The sequence below is a fragment of the Bactrocera oleae genome, chromosome 3, assembly GCF_042242935.1.
Source record: "Bactrocera oleae isolate idBacOlea1 chromosome 3, idBacOlea1, whole genome shotgun sequence".
In the NCBI taxonomy this organism is placed as follows: domain Eukaryota; kingdom Metazoa; phylum Arthropoda; class Insecta; order Diptera; family Tephritidae; genus Bactrocera; species Bactrocera oleae.
The window spans coordinates 92568263-92585861 of NC_091537.1; the positions used below are offsets into that span (position 1 = coordinate 92568263).

The 17599-nt window shown below is 35.2% G+C and overlaps 3 protein-coding genes and 1 long non-coding RNA gene across 4 annotated transcripts; 2 read left to right on the forward strand and 2 right to left on the reverse strand.

Moving 5' to 3' along the window:
- The first annotated feature begins 283 nt into the window (after nt 1-283).
- LOC138856011 (uncharacterized) lies at nt 284-3664 on the forward strand. The gene is made up of 3 exons (XR_011395166.1): nt 284-430; nt 530-592; nt 3544-3664. It is a non-coding gene; the product is annotated as an uncharacterized lncRNA (long non-coding RNA).
- Nucleotides 3665-7172: 3508 nt separating this feature from the next.
- LOC106623180 (uncharacterized) lies at nt 7173-8250 on the reverse strand. Its single transcript, XM_014242600.3, has 3 exons — nt 7877-8250; nt 7535-7814; nt 7173-7447 (listed from the first exon to the last, which is right to left on the reverse strand). The coding sequence occupies exons 1-3, from the start codon at nt 8151-8153 to the stop codon at nt 7390-7392; spliced, it is 615 nt and encodes a 204-aa protein (XP_014098075.1). The 5' UTR covers nt 8154-8250; the 3' UTR covers nt 7173-7389.
- Nucleotides 8251-10961: 2711 nt separating this feature from the next.
- On the reverse strand, nt 10962-12451 carry LOC106623179 (odorant receptor 45a). The gene is made up of 5 exons (XM_014242599.3): nt 12105-12451; nt 11852-12032; nt 11344-11794; nt 11111-11266; nt 10962-11047 (listed from the first exon to the last, which is right to left on the reverse strand). The coding sequence occupies exons 1-5, from the start codon at nt 12424-12426 to the stop codon at nt 10985-10987; spliced, it is 1173 nt and encodes a 390-aa protein (XP_014098074.2). The 5' UTR covers nt 12427-12451; the 3' UTR covers nt 10962-10984.
- A 3411-nt stretch (nt 12452-15862) lies between these two features.
- LOC106623176 (odorant receptor 45a) lies at nt 15863-17165 on the forward strand. The gene is made up of 5 exons (XM_014242596.3): nt 15863-16013; nt 16121-16301; nt 16366-16816; nt 16882-17037; nt 17100-17165. Exons 1-5 carry the CDS (start codon nt 15863-15865, stop codon nt 17163-17165), a joined length of 1005 nt encoding a protein of 334 aa, XP_014098071.3.
- The last annotated feature ends 434 nt before the right edge of the window (nt 17166-17599 follow it).

Genomic DNA, 17599 nt, shown 5'->3' on the forward strand with positions numbered 1-17599 from the left:
ATGTCAATGAGACTTAAAGCTTACATCGCAAAATAAATATGCGCATAAAAGCGCTGATGAAAGATAAAACAACAACTAAATGCTGCAATATTGAATTAATGAGGGCGAGATGAGTATATATGTCACTTAGAGAGCTTATGTGATGGCATACTTATACATATTTGATTAAGACCGGTGCTTAGAGTCTATGCTGTATATGTATATATAAACAAATGACAAAAAATCAAATCGTAATGTTAATGTCAGGCAATTTCCGTTTTCCCAAAACGCCAACACATTTAGCTTTTCACATTGATAATAAATGCGTATCTTAATATTTTGATCGCTGCTTTTATGCCGACTTTATTTGAAGAAGAACGCTCACGCTTCATTCACCTTGGCACTAGAAAGCTCCCGCCAAAGCTGGTTGGAGGAGTGGGTGGAGTAGCAGGTGAGTTAATGATTGTCAGTTGCCAATCATGATGTTGACAATTTTGTTACCTTAAGTAGATGAATATTATCTCACACGCGTGTGTGTCTTTTTATTTAGCTTTCTTTGCATTGCTCTGGATAAGTGAAGGTCGTAAAAAATGTACGAGCAGAAAATTAAAAGGTAATCAAGTTTATGTACAATTCATACAGGATCCTAATATAAAAGCGAATCGTTGTTCATACATTATATGGCAAGAAATTTCTATTGGTGTGGTTGTGAGCTTTCGGAAGGATATTTATAGCCTTAACAGGGTACAATAAGTTTGACACAAAGTGTGTAACAACCAGAAAGAAACGTCGGAGACTCTATAAAATATACAATATATACAAATGTATAGCGCGTCGAGCTGAATTGGTTCAGCCATATACATCTGTCTGTTTGTATATAAGCGAACTAGTCTTTCAGTTTTTGAGAAATTCCAAAATTTTGCACACAACTTTTTCTTTTCAAAGAAGTTGACCTTTTGTCGGAACCACCAATATCGAATCAGTATAACATATAGCTGTCATACAAACAGCACGATAAAAATCATGTTTTTGACATATTTTTGAACATGGATTATTATCCAAGAAAACACTATAAATACCGCACAAATTACTCAGATCGGGTAACCATAGCAAATAGCTGCCACACAAGCTGAACGATTAAAATCTAGATTAAGAAGTTTTTATACCCTTTCATGCAAATAGAAATATACTTGTGAAAGGTATTATGGCGCCAGTACAGTCAACGATACCGTTTTTTCTTCTTTGACATAATATTTATTTCCTAACCGGAAAAAGAGTTTAAATTAATTTTCATTTTTGTTTTTCATTATATATATTATTATTTTTCTTTTAGCTCTTAATGTTATATATTGCATAATCTCATAATCCTTGGTCACTTAGTTAAACATATGTCTAAATAAATAAATACTTCGCAATTAACATAACCTAAAAAATTTTAAAAAGAGTTACCGAATTCCACTCAACCCATTTCGACTCAAATATCATAACCGTGGGTAGTTCGATTCATTTGAAGAATATTTTCGGAATCAATATCCTTATACATTTAACTTCTCCGAAAAGATGTTTTAAAGCATAATTTTAGGTGATTCACAGTTTAGTTTTTTCTTCGCCAAGGAATACAAAAGTGTGTTTCCGAAATTAATAAGGCAGCAATGTAAAGTGCAAAGGTTTCAGTTAGAAAGACATCTTTAGACATTTTAGTCCATATATAATATAATATAACAAATAGTGATCCTAATTTTTCAAACCCTCAACGATTATATGATATAGACAGTGAAACCAAATCTATATAAGCGCACATATTATATTATAATAGTAATCAGATTGCTACTTCTTAAGAAAAAGAAGCCAGCATTAACAATAACATTGCATATTCCCAGGCGCACTGCCATAATTAATCGAATTATCGCGTTAAAAGCATATAATGCATAAAATATAAATACTTAAACAGATTATTGCCTAAAAACTATTAGCATTTGCAAATCTCCTTCTCCTCGCTGAATTAAAAGTACTCAAAACGAATTTTAACTAAGAATAAAATCTTTTGAATGCAAGGAATCAAGTAAAGAAGGAAGAAAGCGATTGTCTTCTCTTAATTGCATTGCAAATTTATGTCACGAATATACTTTTGAGCGAAATGTTGAAGTTAACTGCACATAGTTTTTACTCTTTCTCTCCCCTACACACTTTTCTTGAATTCACTTGAGTAATTTTCGGTGAGCTGCGGATGCCATAAACAAAGCGCCACAAGCCACATGAATGTGGGAGAGAAACGGTATAAAATACCGCACTTTAGCTTCAATGTATGTGTGAATGTAAAAGCTTGTAAATGATAGTAAAGCGCTGAGTACAAAGACTAAATTAACGACGATTCAAGGGGGAAGTGGCTTAAAATCAAATTGCAAGAGAGAATGCAATGCAATGCAATCAGACAGTTGTAAATAAAAAAGCAACAACAAAAATCATACGTACAAAGAAAACGCAAACGAACTAGGATAAACCACAAAGTTACGATGCCACAAATGCTTGCAACAAGCAGCATATGCGACAACATGCCGCAACAGAGCAACGGCTGCGGCGCCGCTTGAAGCGCTGAGCGCGGGCAGAGTCTTAGTATGCAAATTGAATTTCTAAAATGCATTTTAGTACGCCGAAATGTGCTTTTACAAAATTCTTAGCAGACTTTAGCTGCTCGCCATAAATTAGCAGAATGCGATTTGTTTGAAAAAATAAATGCACTAACTCCAGTTTATAGTAAGCGCTGAAAATTTATTAAAACTGAAGAAATAGCCAAGAAAAATGTTTAAACCAGCAGCCACAACCACGCCGGCGCTGCCAAGTGTTTAAGTTTGAAAAGTTTGGCGACTAGGAAAAACATAAAATAAAAATTCAACGACAAGTTGTTAGATCTGCAAGAAACGCCATTGCGCGCTAGCATATCTCTAGGCGCGTCAGTTGCCATTTAAAGTTTGGCGGCTTTGTTAACGGCAACTTTAGCTGAGCGCTGCTAACAATCTCACTACTACATAGACATACACTTATGCACTACAACAGCCAGCAAATACAACAGTGCTGTGCGAAATTGCATACTTTTAGGCGCAAAGCCTTGTTCATACATACGCATATTAGCTTGTTTGCTTATGTTTCTTGGCGCGCACGAGAGTAACATTAGCGGTTGCAATATTATAAGTAAATTGTGTGGCAACGCCGCTGCGACACAGACAACAAAGTTTAGCGTGTTCATATACATATTTAAAGGGCGTAAGTTGTCCATGTTCTTGCTTGTTGTGTGCCCCATTATTATTGTTTTGTTGCTGCTATTGTCTTGTTACTCAAATTAATGAGGTGATAGCTTCTTATCTGGCACACAGTCTGCGGGTGGCACACAATCTCACAGGTTAGTCGACTTACTAGTATTTAGACTCCTAGTGTACACACGTACATACTCATGTTTACTTCAAGGTTCCAGTGCTGTTACTTTATTTTACTCCTTTTAAATATTTAGCGCATAGAACCATAAATCTAAAGAATAAAATCAGATAAATTATTTCGTTCTGCTTTCAGATGCAGAAGGAGACTTATGCCCTCAACAAATTCAAATTAAAATTACAGTGCTATAAATATTGCTAGTTTGTGTAAACAATAAAAATCTTCGCTATGAATATCATAATAGATGAAGCATCCAGACAATCTCATGTTTTATTCTCGGCGAATAAATTCAAGTGAATTAAATGTTTCGTTTTTATTTCATTTTTTTCCCATTTCGCTTCCAAAACGCAATGCCGACTCGAGTTAATTCCATGAGTGCATCAATATGACTGACCAAGTATTAAGAACATTTTTTTTTTAAATGTTGACTAATGATGATGATGATGATGACTAATCAGAGCTATAAAATATGAGTAAAACTCAATAGGGTGGCGCTTATGTCAGAATATGTAAAACAAATACTTCCAAAGTGAGAGCTAGAAAGTCTAATTTAGAGTAGATTCAGGATTGAGATTGGAAACTCGACTGTTGAAGAAAAGGAAACAGGAAATAATGTTAAAATAGAGAATGTTGATGAAATATCAAAGAATGTTATATTGATATTATTAAAAGCTAATTTAATTAACATACAACATAACATAATTTTATTTACATGCTCTGTTAGTGCTCTGTTTAAAAATTATTTTTTTAAAATTAACAGAAAGAAGCTCAACAGTAAAACCAGAGAATGTTAATAAATAGAAAAGCATTGAATGTTAATGAATAACATTCTCTCCTAAAACAGAAAACAAAATGAATTATATTTATTAATTGCGTACACAAACCTTTGATACTTTGTAAGTTTTTCAAGGATACATATGTCTTCCATAATTCGAATTTCACTAACTTCTATTGTGAATTAGCATCCTTTCTGAAGCCAGAAAAGGATACTTAGCCAAAGTAGACACTAGCAAAGGTTGCAACCAATTGGGAATAATATAAATATTGACCCATAAACAACCCCTTATTTTCAGCACATTGCATAATAAAAGTTGTAACCGTTTGAACTCCGAATTACTACGAATAAGTGACATGACAAGGGTTGCAAATATTTATAGCTTGAATCATGAGGGTTACTGTGAATACTCATTCGAAGAAAATGTGTTCGAAGTTTGTATATCCAAACAATTTCGATTATAAAATCTGCTATACTCAATGGAATTATAGTTTATAAAAATAAAATTAAAAAATATAAAATTATGAAGAAATACAAGATTTCAATGGATGTAAAGACGAAGATATATACTATTTATAATTGAAAAAATTTAATTTCTTTAATTTAGTATATAAAATAAATATCTTATATAAAAAATAATTAATTTTTTTTTACAACTTCGACATCAAAGTGCTTTTAATTTAGTTTGCCCCAGCTTTGTATATTGAAAAGTTTTTTGTGCCATTAAAACACATTTTGCTGGCTTCGCACATACGCCATAAACTACATAGAAACATACATAAATGGATACATATATATGTGCATACATTTGTAGATACATAAGTTGGCTGTCATTGAAAGTTTATTTGTAGCCACAAGAACTTGCAAACTGTTGTTATTCATTTACCTGTAAAAACATTTTGCCAAAATTTATAGCAATAAAATAGTACCCTCGGGCATAAAAACATGTACACATATATATGTATGTGAATGTAGAGAGATAAATACACACAAACGTATACGTATTCATGCAAAAACTGTGTGTGAGTGCACATTGAGAGTAAAAGGTGAACACAACACCCAGACAATGTTGCAGACATGGCGGGAAAAGCACAAAATATAGCAACTGTCGGCATGTAATATACTTATAGGCTGAAGGCATTTATGATAACAATGGCAAATGTTTTCACAGGCAAACAAAACGACCTTCAAAGTTAGTCGGCAAATGAAACATTATTATTATAAAACGAAAGTGAATGCATATTTTCAGGCGCTTAATGTTTCGAAAACTTTGGCATAATGTGATCAAGGGTTGGGTAAGTTAAAGCAATGTTTATTTAAGTGGAATTTCAAAAAATGGAATATTTTAGCATACATATCGAATTCACACAAATTTTAGAATATTCTTCGAAAATTTGAAGCTGATCGGGCATATAGTTTCGGAGAGACGTACATATTTGTAAGCATTTTTTAACTCAGTGTAACCGACTCCTTAAACTCTAAACGAGTTGTTCTCGAAACGCTATTTTCATAGTCGATGAATAAAGATTCTCTCATATGGCTAGAACGATCCGCTTGAAATTTTCACTACAACTTCTTAGATAATGATTGACAAAAAAATTAATATTGATAATAATTTGGATCTTTTAAGCAAAATTTGTTCACAAAAAATAAAATTTTTGTTAAAATCCAAAAACTGAAATCTTTACAAGTCCTTCGTTATCTGTTCATCAATTGTATTAATTTTTTTTGGGTTATGGATTTGAGATAATTTTAAGCAGAAGCATTTTCCTCGCCATCTTTTAACGGAGGTCCTACTGAAGATCAGCTACGGAAACAATTGAATCCAAAATTAAAAAAAAAATTGTTGTGATTTGAGATACTAGCTAGCTTTCTACAAGGTGGAACTAATATTTTCAAGTTTTCCTCCAGTATTAGTTTCCTCTCGATAGGTTTTGGTAAAACTCTACCACTGAATGTCAGCTAAAAAACCATAAGCTATCTTCTTTTGCTGGATAATATCCAGAATATAGACAGGAAAAGCTAGCTCAAACATCAACCGCCCACCAGTATTATGTAATATACAAGTATATTAGTTCCTGTCCCTAAAGTTACAGCAATATACAAGTATATACATGTATTCATGCTTAATAAATTTATTGCGCCCAAATGTATGCTACCCTAATTACATATTTTGCAATATTTTAATAACTGAACCCAATTGTATTAATTTTCATTGTCCAAACCAATATACCATATTTGGTTAAACTCTTATAAATGCACAACATTTCAGTATATGTATACTAAATTAGTAGTGTAGTTTTCGCTAATTGAATACAATCAACAAAAGCCCACACTCCCGCCAACAATAATAAATTGCATCGTTGGCTACCTAAAAACGTGAACGGCGTCTAATTACAAGCTTCGCTAAGTCTGAATAGGACCGATGCACATGATGAACACATTCGCTGTTGTATGAGTATTTTTGTATTTTTGAAACGTGTTGTTTGGGATGTCTGTATTGCGGAATAAAGAGAAGCATTCAGGAATGCCTGCCTGGCTGTGCGTCTAACTGTGGAGCGATTAACCTAATAGAGGAATTTAGATGCATCGATTAAATTCTGGTGCAACAACACAACATGCGACTAAAGCCGTTTTTTCACAAACTAAAATCATCGTTATGATATAATATATAAAAAATAAGATCCCAACCACGCCTACTTACTACTCAGATGCCACTATTTCAAGTTTCAGAGCAAAAGAGAGCTAACTAGAAGAGAAGTTTAAGCGGTCCATAACTGCGCGTACCTCTTCTACCATATAAAAAATTACTAATATCGGTCAATTTGGTTAGGTTTCAATTAGTTAGTTAGCTTTTAGTTAGTCTATTCGGTTAGTCAAAATATTCAATAATTATTTTTTAAATTCCTTTGACTTGCGAATGTACCTAATTTCGATTTCAACTCACCTTCGTACTTTCTTATAAAATTTTGCTCAAACCCACCTTCACTTAAGTACTTAGCTATATATATGTTTATCTTTATTTTTCAAAAATTATGATTACAAATTAATACATCAGTCTTTTGCTCTTCCCTTTTACATTCGCATATAGCTACATTATCTTTTTGTAAATATATCCGATATGTATAATGAAAAATTCAGTTCATGTTTTAAACTTTTTTTTATATACTAGCGGTATTGTGGAGATGTAAAGCGGTGTCCAAGAATCAGTTGCGTTGCATTCGCTTAAGCAAACTCAGCAAAGTGTTAAAGTGTAGTTTTGTGCTACAAAAAATAATCAAAGCACATTTTAGCGAATAGAATCAGTGTAGTTCTCAATCCCTTGTGTAAGACATTTTCAAAATTACTCACATCAATCCCACGCGCTTCGTCTCTGGCTCCCGATTATTGGCCACCAAATCACTGCCCTTAACGGGGTTCACATTTCGGCCTTCTGCCTTATGTTTGCTTGCTGCTTCCGATTCATCACTCTGCTGACCAATAGAATGTGATTCCGCGTCCAATTTGTTCTCATTTAAAAGCCCAAACTCACTCAAGGCCAAGCTGGCGGGTGTTGGTGTGGTGCCTTTTTTGTTTTCGATCAAATGCTTAAACATTTCTTCGCTCCCACCAAAGAGTATGGCATAATATACTTCAGAAATTTACGTTATAATTAAACAATATTAACTAATATAATTGAACATCTCTACTTACGTAATTCCTGCAATTCGTCGGCCGTATCTTTATCTTCATCATCAGGCATTTCGATAAAGAACCCATTCATGCGCACATGCAAATTCTCTTCACCCTTCTGCCGCTGATCGTAATGCAGATTGTAGTTATTGTTGTCCTCGTTCGACAGAAGATCCAAAAATTTCGGATCTGCAGCGCTTTTGTGTTGCGCACGCATAGCCGCTGCATACACAGGCGCCATCAGCGTCACCAGCGCCAGCAGCGTGAAGACAAAGAGACGGTTGGTGAATTTGCACATTGCCCTCACGAGTGTCTGTAGTAAAAGGTGTATGTGTGTGTTGCTAAGACGTTTGGTTGCCGTTTGCAAGCGCAAGACCTCCAGCTGGTTGGGCGACTCGGACGCAAATGAAAAGCTCTGCGGCACCAGCTCATCCAAGAAGTGATCTTGTGCGCTTAAGAATATGCCCTGTCATACATACATACATACATTTGTATAGTATATAAGTAGGTGTCTTATAAGCAGGATGACACATGAATTGTTGGTTTTGCTTGGTTGCAGATTTATTTTTCTTGCTACGGTTTTATTGATTCTCTGTTTTTGTGAAATCTTGAAAAAATGGAGGCTATCAGCTACCCATAGAGTTTACCTTAGGTTTTAGCTTCCTCACTGTTCGGGTTTTTGGAAAAGCTAAAGCGGGGTCATAAAGTTGAATTCTCAAACTCTTTATTTTTTTAAACAGAGTACTGCATGTTCTTTTCTACTTAAACTATGATTATTACGGTGTATACTTTATCCTCTGAAGTCATGAAAATATCAGCTTCATAAATAAAAAACTAAGCAAATATTGATATTTCTTGAACATTGCACAGTTTATCCAGCTTCTTTCAAATATTTCCTAACTTCTTGTTATCCCAGCCTTGATATTACCTTCATCGAATTCAGCCTTATTTTTTCCCGAAAAGGGTTATGAAACTTTTCATATTTATCTATTTGTACTATGAATCTCTTCCTGGTTGCATAACATGTTTGCCAAACATTCTTACATAATATTTGAACTATCCAGCTAAAGCTGGTTGTGTGCTTTGTAGTGGGGAAGTGGTTTGGTGGGTTCCTTAACATGGACTTAATCACTTCCTACTTCTTCTGCTGCGGCTGACAATGCTGACTCTGCTGTCTTCGTTGGTGCTCTTGTTGTCAACCATTCACTTATTTTCTTGTTGTTCTTTTCCTTTTGCAATCAATTCTTTGTCGTATGTGGTGATTTTCATGTTGTTCTACCAGCTTTTGTGGTTAATTATGTATATTTATACATTTGGTGATCAGATAAATTCTATTACACGATGATGTTGGATTTCCCCGATGCAATTATTAAACTGGTTGTTTACAAACGTTTAAAGTGTTAGTTTACAGTTAATTGGATATCAATACTCAATAAATTATTGTGTAAAAAAAGGGTAGGCTCTAAGATTAGTATAATGGTCGACAAGTCTACCACTAAGCTACTTAAGAAGCTCTGTATATGATTGAAAAGTATATCAAAAGTTCACCGATAGAGCTAAACAAATATATCGTCGATTAAAATACCGTAATTTGTCAGAGAAAATGTTTAGAGGTAAATGCCGATGAGATGAATATGGTACTCTTAACAAGGAGGTACAAAATCCCGACCTGGAAACCGCCGAGGCTCAACGGGGTTGAGTTAACAATTGAGGATCAAACCCGCCAACCAACCCACCACTAATCGACATTGCAGCGGAAAACCATGAGCATAACCAGCTGTGAAATTGGCGGCGTTAGGGGAATTCTTCAAAGGAACTTCGGGCATAGCTCAATCTATACATAAGGATGAAATATTATTAATAAGGTGGGAGCCAGTATCTATTACTAGAAGCTGGATCTCAAGCGATCCCTTAAGGATCCACAATACTGCAGTATCTTCCAGACGGAAGTCTTTACGGTGAAAAAAGTGACTTAAGTAGCTAACAACGCAGAAAACAACATAAAAGGTATAAATATATACATCGATAGCCAAGCGGCAGTTAAGGCAATACTCTCACATCGCATTACGTCAGAGAATGTTGTTAGAAGCAGGGAAGCAGTAGATAATGCGGATGCATATATACTGGGTTTCAGGGAACAAAATAATTCCGGGAAACGAAATATCTGATGAGATTGCCAAAAGTGTCATCCGACTGGCTACCGGACAAGTACAGGAAATACGGAAGTCACTAAAAACGATATACAATGACATTTCCGAAAAGGCTGACAGCCGAATCAAGGATGCCGATCAAGTCTCTCTTAAAGTTCGCAAAAAGCATTGACGTCCTATATGACGAATAGTTCACCTCAAATCAAACTAAACCTCCAGCTGGGATTACTAAGAACCAATAGGTCTATGTATGGCGGGACAGCCGGCCAGTATAACCTAACCTAACTTAGTCAAAGAAGCTGCAAATTTCTCATAAGGATATACTTATTCATAGCTTAAGTCATTCCTTTATGGGTCTCAGTGTGAAGTGGATCTTAGTGGTGCCTATTGAACACAATTATTGTTAGAAAAAATTTAGAGTGAGTGTCCATAAAACGGTTGCGAGAGAAGAATGCAAATAACAATAACCATATTGGAGAGCCATATAAGGCAGAACTTTATTGAGAATGCTTCCTTGCATTATTTTTAATTTAAAACTGTGATAAAGTCAACCGGTGGTAAAATCTTGTGTTAGATTTTAGGGTCACTACTCTCATTCGAGAAGAATTTAATTTTTTTGAGATTTAAGTTGTTAAAAAATTATTTTCAGTGAAACTGTAGAATCTCGAAATAGATATCTCAATTATGTAAGCTTCTCAACATTGACCTTTGATATACAAAAAATTCTTAACACACGTCTTCAATTTTCCTACGTTGAAACGATTTATTCAAAATTTTTTTCTAAGGTACAATGTATTCAAGGAAGCTAAGGAAATACTACTATATTATTTATGTTACTAAGTGACTAGTTTAGTGAAAGGACGCGCTAAGTATAGCTTTTACTAAAGTACGGCTAAACGCTACGCTGACTAAATAAATAAAAACTTCGTGAGCACTTAAACAAAGTACTCAAATATTCTCTTCTCTCAACCCTCACTTTTCACATAGTTTTCTGCTCCACACTTCGCAAGAGAGTCACATAAGAACCAGCAGTGCGCCAAACCTACAATAAGTAATTTATGAGATATAAAAAAATAACAACAAACTGCGAAAGTGCTTTACATACCCATAAAAAGAGCGGCAAGTCAACATCGAAAAATATGCCAGTCAGTTTGCTGGGTTTCTGTGCGCGCATCATCGAGATTAACAGAACTTTACGAAGCTCGTTCGGCCAGGACGCCGAGTTTATAGTCTGATAAATGGACTTCGAAACATTTACGCTCTATTATTTATATAAAATATATATTAACATATGGTAAATTAGCTTCTGCATGCAGACCTATTTACTCAAACACTAACCTCATTCTGCAAATGCTGACCGCCATAGCAATAGATCATCAGCTGTATGCCCACCGAAATCATGAACAAGAATAGAAATGGTAAATCCACCGTGTCCACAACACCGCTGCCAATCTGATAGGCTAGAAAACAGATCTGCAAGGCGTTAAGTGAGAATTGCACAAAAACTATAGGCTGATAAATAATATTAAATTGCTCGGTCATCGCAATAATGCGCTGATGATACGCAATACAATAATAAATCTCTTCGCGACGTTCACTCAAATCGGTTGCCCACTCGGCTGTGACCAATTTCGACTGAAGTATCTTAAAGTTTCCGACTAAGTTGTGTATATACCAAGAGTAGAGGCTATCCACAGAGACTGAGCCATAAATAACGCCATAGATTGCGGCTGCGCTCCACAGCCATATCAGAAAGTAGTTTAGTGGGCGCGCATAATCGATCGGATAGCTGTGGAAGAAGTGTATTGAAAAGGATTGTGAAAATTGCTTCCGACACTATACTTACGTGCCCTTGAGCACCACAATATAACTGAATTCGCCGAAGCGCAGATACTGTATGAAGCTGACCAGAACGGGAGCTGTGAGCGCCAGCATGCCAGTAATCAATACCGAGTAGTAGTAAGCGGTATTCATTAGCCGCTCGCGATTATTCTCCTGAATCAAGTGAGCTAGCTCCTTAGTCGAGGCTTTAAGAAAGAACAATTTTACAAAAACTAAATTTTTTCTCTTCAAAAATTCCGGTATTTCTTTTTAAGCACCTTTGGCCGATATCATATAAATATTCTCTACCATTTCCGCCATTTGCTTACGTCTATAAATGACTCGCCAAATCTTCCAAAGCGATATGGTAGCCTGCATAAAAGGCGCCATTGCATTGGTTACCTCGACAATCTCCTGCATGTGTTGCCAACTATAAACCGCAAATGGAATTAGAATGGTGCTCAAAGCGATGATTTGTAGAGTCAAAAAATATATTTGGGTCACCCGAGCACTTCTATTCGTCATATCTATGCCGAGGCGATGGAAGGTAAATTTTTGTAAGTGGAAATAACCTCTAATGCCCAAATCGCTCTTGAACATTTTGCGACGCTGTGATTCGGTAACTTTACTCTCTCAAAGGCTCAACAAAAATGATTGATTTTGATGCAAATGGACGTGCAATTGCAACACTAAATAAGATTTGGACTTAAAACATACAAACTAAGTGCTGTAGTGCTGGCGCTACAGAAAACGAGAATGTATTATCACAACTACAGGAACCTTTGTCACATGTTAAACGCTGTATTTATCCCTGTAAAACTCAAAGTATTTTGTATTTGCAAGATACAAATTTATTAATAATAATTTATTACTACACACTGGAAGACATATTTTCACGCGTGAACCAAATCATAAGATGTTTAATCTAAATTAGAACTTTGTGTTGAATTTGTAGATATTAATATTGTACATACTCGTAAATACTTGTACATAGAATATATGGAATAGATATTGTGTTTTGGAATCCTTGCCTTAACTACATACGATGCTATAACACACATGCTTTCCCTTACTTCCTTTTTCTACACTGTTCAAACGTAGCTCACACGTTAGTTCACATTGCCGAAAACCAAACTTCAGACATAATATGCCATAACAGTGAGAAGTACACGTTTCATTTAGCTAACACCCAACTTTTCCATTTTGCCACTTAAGCCCAATTTTCTCTATTTTGATTGTCTCATTAGATTTAAGGCGTCACCAACTTTTAACTGTTGACAATTTGTTTTGTCTACAAATCGTTATTCAAATATTACATAATAACACAATTACCGTTATAGTATATACTCATAGATATACCTTTAATACGCCGAGCGGTTGAATCGCCTGAAAATATGCATTTGTATATTTAAATTGTGTGAAAGTTCTGTAACTCATACCAACTGTTTGCGTGGCTTTGAGGTGCTTGCAGCAATACGCAATTATTTAGGAATCGATTCCATTTTTTATCAAATGTGGGAAGTTTATTAATTTTTCGTAACCAACTTTAATGGAAACACCATTTTTTGGGTTGAATTTACTCTGTGGCGAAATTCGATGCTCTTAACCTTCATTATAACAAACGCACGCCTTAATAAGATTCTCATAAGATAAATTTGCTATAAAATAGGCCTGTTAGCTGGCTTTTTAAAGATATCACTATCTGAAGTCGTTTTTAAATGCTTTTCACTCAGCATTATTCTAAATTAGTACTGCTTTTAAGAATTTGTCGCATATACTTAACAAATAAAAAATACTCGAAAGGCTCGTGGAATTACTCAAAAATATTTCTTATCACGGTTCAAAATTGGTTATATGGGTATTTAAACTAGGTAGACTGTCATATGTCTCACAAACACTTATCTCTATTATCCAATAAGAGGGGAAAGTTATACTGTTAAACTGGGAATGTGGCTAAGAATTCCCAGGAAGAAACATCATATCTACTAACTAAGCAATGACATTTTCACGGTCAAAGAAGTCAACTATACACACACTGAGACAATGGGAAACTCCGGTGCTCCTATACGATAAACTCGGTGCTGTATATATATAATAAGTAAAACAAGTGATATTTGGATTTTATAGGTCAAAGCTTCATATTCTTCTCGAAAATGTGTTTTTTGGATCTGAATTATTAGATTGAGATTCGAGTAGTGAGTCTCTCCTCTCCTTGGTGCAAAGACACGAATAGCTTTAGAAAGATAAGAAAGCCTTTCAAGAATACTTTCAACCCTGCACCAATAGGGTGCGTGACACCTGGGGTTGCAGTTCAAGAGTTCGGTAGATACACATATCTACTTGTCAAGTCTGCGGAATTGTCTTAACTATCGACGTGGTGCCAATAATTGACTCCGACATTCTCGGAAATAACAGCGACATCGTCTTATTATCGATACGGTCTTAATACAAGCAGCTCTTATTTTTTATAAGAAGAGAGTTGACCATATTTCGGCTCCGATTAAGACTCGTATATAGAGTGTTGCGGCATACGTATTCTCTGAGGCAACGGAGAAACCGTGGAATTCGATGATGGCTGAGGGGTAAAGTGGGTCCATCATGTTATATGGAAATTTTTTTATTTTTTCATATTGAGATAATTGCTCCATCTTAAGGGTAAGTGACTTTAAGCTCTCATTCCCGTCAGATTTATCTAGTCAAATTTGTTGCATTATTATTTTTGCCGTTATTATTTTTGGCCTGCTGCCCCCGGCCGAGTTAAAGACTTTTGTTATAGCTGAGGCTTGGGGCTGGAAAAAAAGAATATATTCTTTTTGGAGTTCTATCGCACCTAGAGTTTTGGCTATTTTCGGGTTCAGAAAGCTTGAGTGAGTCTTTTTTTAAACGATGATCCTGTGGAATTTTCCATTAATATAATTCATTACTTTACTCACATCATAAAAAATTCAAACACTAAATTCATGAATGACTATGAAAAGCTTTTCACTAATTAAGTCTTTAAAACTTCTACATTATTTATAGAAATTCAAAAATACAGCGCGGAAGCCAAATAGGGCAGACCGTAGCCAAGTGAGTTAAGTATGTGACTAACACTCTGTTTGCTGTAGGTTCGAAAATTATGTGACCACATTCAGACAGTATTGAATATTGAAATAATGGCGAATGGCAAGAAGCTGTTGTTGATAATCAACCAGGTGATATAGTATGAGCTACATACAAGTATGTGGAGCTGAAGAACTCGGTCAAATGTCTAACATAGCAAAGGTTGAAACGGCCCCTTTTTATAATAAAGTCATTATTTCTTAAAACTTCCATGAGTTGTGAATAATTGTTTCCTGAAAAAATGTACGTCCTACTTTAAATGCGAAGGTTAACAATTCAAGTTTTCCAAATCATGTCTTAATACATTTATAGGTTGGAAAGATAAACAAAAGAGAGAAACCAAAAAGAAACAAACTTTACTCTTGCTTTATTGGGTTTATGTGTAAGTTCCCCCAAAAAGCAAATTTTTGAATTTCTGTGAGATTTATTCTGAAATTCTTTTATTTTAAACAACCCAAACTTCAAAATTTCGATAGAATTTTTTTTATCGGTAACACTGTTATGGTAAGCTTGTCGAGTACACCCTTTTTAATTGCACTTTCAAAGAGAAATTAACACTTCTACGTTGGACTGTAATTAATATTTCCAACTTTCAGTGATAATTGCTACGACATTAAGGTTTTGGATAAACTTTTTCGTATATAAAGTCATAATTCAGTTGCCGTCTACTAAAAAATTAGTACCGTCAATTTTCTCATACAATGCGCATAACTCTTTTAAAGGATATAAAGCCGATAGTTGGTGGTGAGTCAAGAAAACAAAAATTTTCTTATCGAATGAATTTAAATTAATACAAATATCCAATTTAGCCGCCGAACGAGTAGGCCTCAATATTGATCTGAGTGGCTCCAAGTGTATTTTCAGCCGTCCTGCACTTTATGTCATTCAAATGATTGGGGTTATAGTATGGGCAATAGCCCTATATACCTATGCAATGGAAAACTTAACAGATGTGGACAAAATACTTGCCGCCGTGACAATAAATTCACAACTTTTTACTTCGTCGAGCAAACATTTTATTTTTCTAGCGCGACGGAAGCGTCTCTTGCGCTTAAACGAGGCGTTAGAACGACTGGCATTGACAGGTGAATACAAAACAAGTCTTCTTACATTTATGCCATTGACGATAAGTAATATTATCATAATAACATCTTCATTTATTTTATTTTCTCTTACGACTGCGCTCGTTAAGGCAACAAATTCGAGCGTGATTTATGGAATACCACAAATCGCACGGTGCTGCCGATCGTAACAGCCTACAGCATCTCGTGCCAGCTGACAGTCAACATTTGTGTACTTTTGCCCATATTAAAGTTACTCTACTACTATATATGGTATAATGAAGTGGTTTTAACACTCCCTTTGCCAGGCAGGTGAGTCGGCCATTCTAATAACGCAAGAATACTTTAACGCCACCTGCTCTTTTTTTCGACATAGCTTTCCCTATGACTATACTTCACCCTTCTACTTTATATTAACCCTTATACTCACCGTTTTGCTTGTGCAATTCTGTTCGAACTCCATAATCATTGTGGATGGTCTGTTCGGTTGGTTCGTTTACAATATCTCGGCACATCTGCAAATTATGCGCCTAAAGTTGGAACAGCTTTTACAATTGCACGTAGAGGATCCGAACTTTAATCGTGATTTCGTAGCTTTCGTCAATTATCATCGAGAAATTATCGACTTGACTTTGGAGCTTGATGCTGTTTATGCGCCAATCATATTCTTGGAAGTTACGTCTTCGTCCTTGCCGATCTGTTTTTTTGCCTATCAATTGTCCTACCTATCCGACCCGGCGAATGTGCCCTTCATATGTCTGCTGTTGGCGTCCATTGTACTTCAATTGATGATTTATTGCTTTGGCGGTGAGAAAGTGAAAAATGAGGTGCATACCTAAATCAAAATTATACAATTATAGATTTGTCTAAATCACTCAACCTCTTGTTTTAGTGCGAACAACTCTCTGAAAATATTTACTTGCTAATACCATGGCAGAACCTGCCACCAAAATATTGCCGTCTGTTACTAACCCCGTTTATTCACTCGCAGCGTGTTTTAGTCTTGACCGGCTACTTCTTCACAGCCAATCGCAGTCTACTTGTATGGGTAAGTTCTAGCAAAAACATCAGAAGTTCAAGAAAATAACTAAATTTTGTTTATGTCTCCAGATATTCAAAACCGCAGGCTCAATCACTGCCATGTTATTTGCATGGAAAGAAAAAAAGGTGGTGTAAATCGCATGCAACAATAACTTAAACAACATCATGTGAATATAATGTCACTTTTTATAAAAATTACATACGTATTATGAATTGAATAAATGGCCCATAATGATATGAAACTGTTTATAGAGCGGAGCTTTTGCAAAAAAATCAAGGTCCGTTAAGACACGCAAAAGTGAGATTAAAGCAATTGCGTATAAGAGTAAATATTCTTAACAATGCCAGATATTTTTTCTTTTTAACCTCTAATTATAAATCATTTAGTCCGCGAGAAGATAGTAGAAGCCATAATAATATTAGCGAACGATTTTTTCTCAAAAACAAATAATTTAGTCATAACGTATTAGGTCTATAACCACATATATTCGTGAAAACCAATACTCCGAACATGCATTGGAAAGCTACTGTCCTTGTGCGTCTTTTTCAATATATGTCATTCATCATTC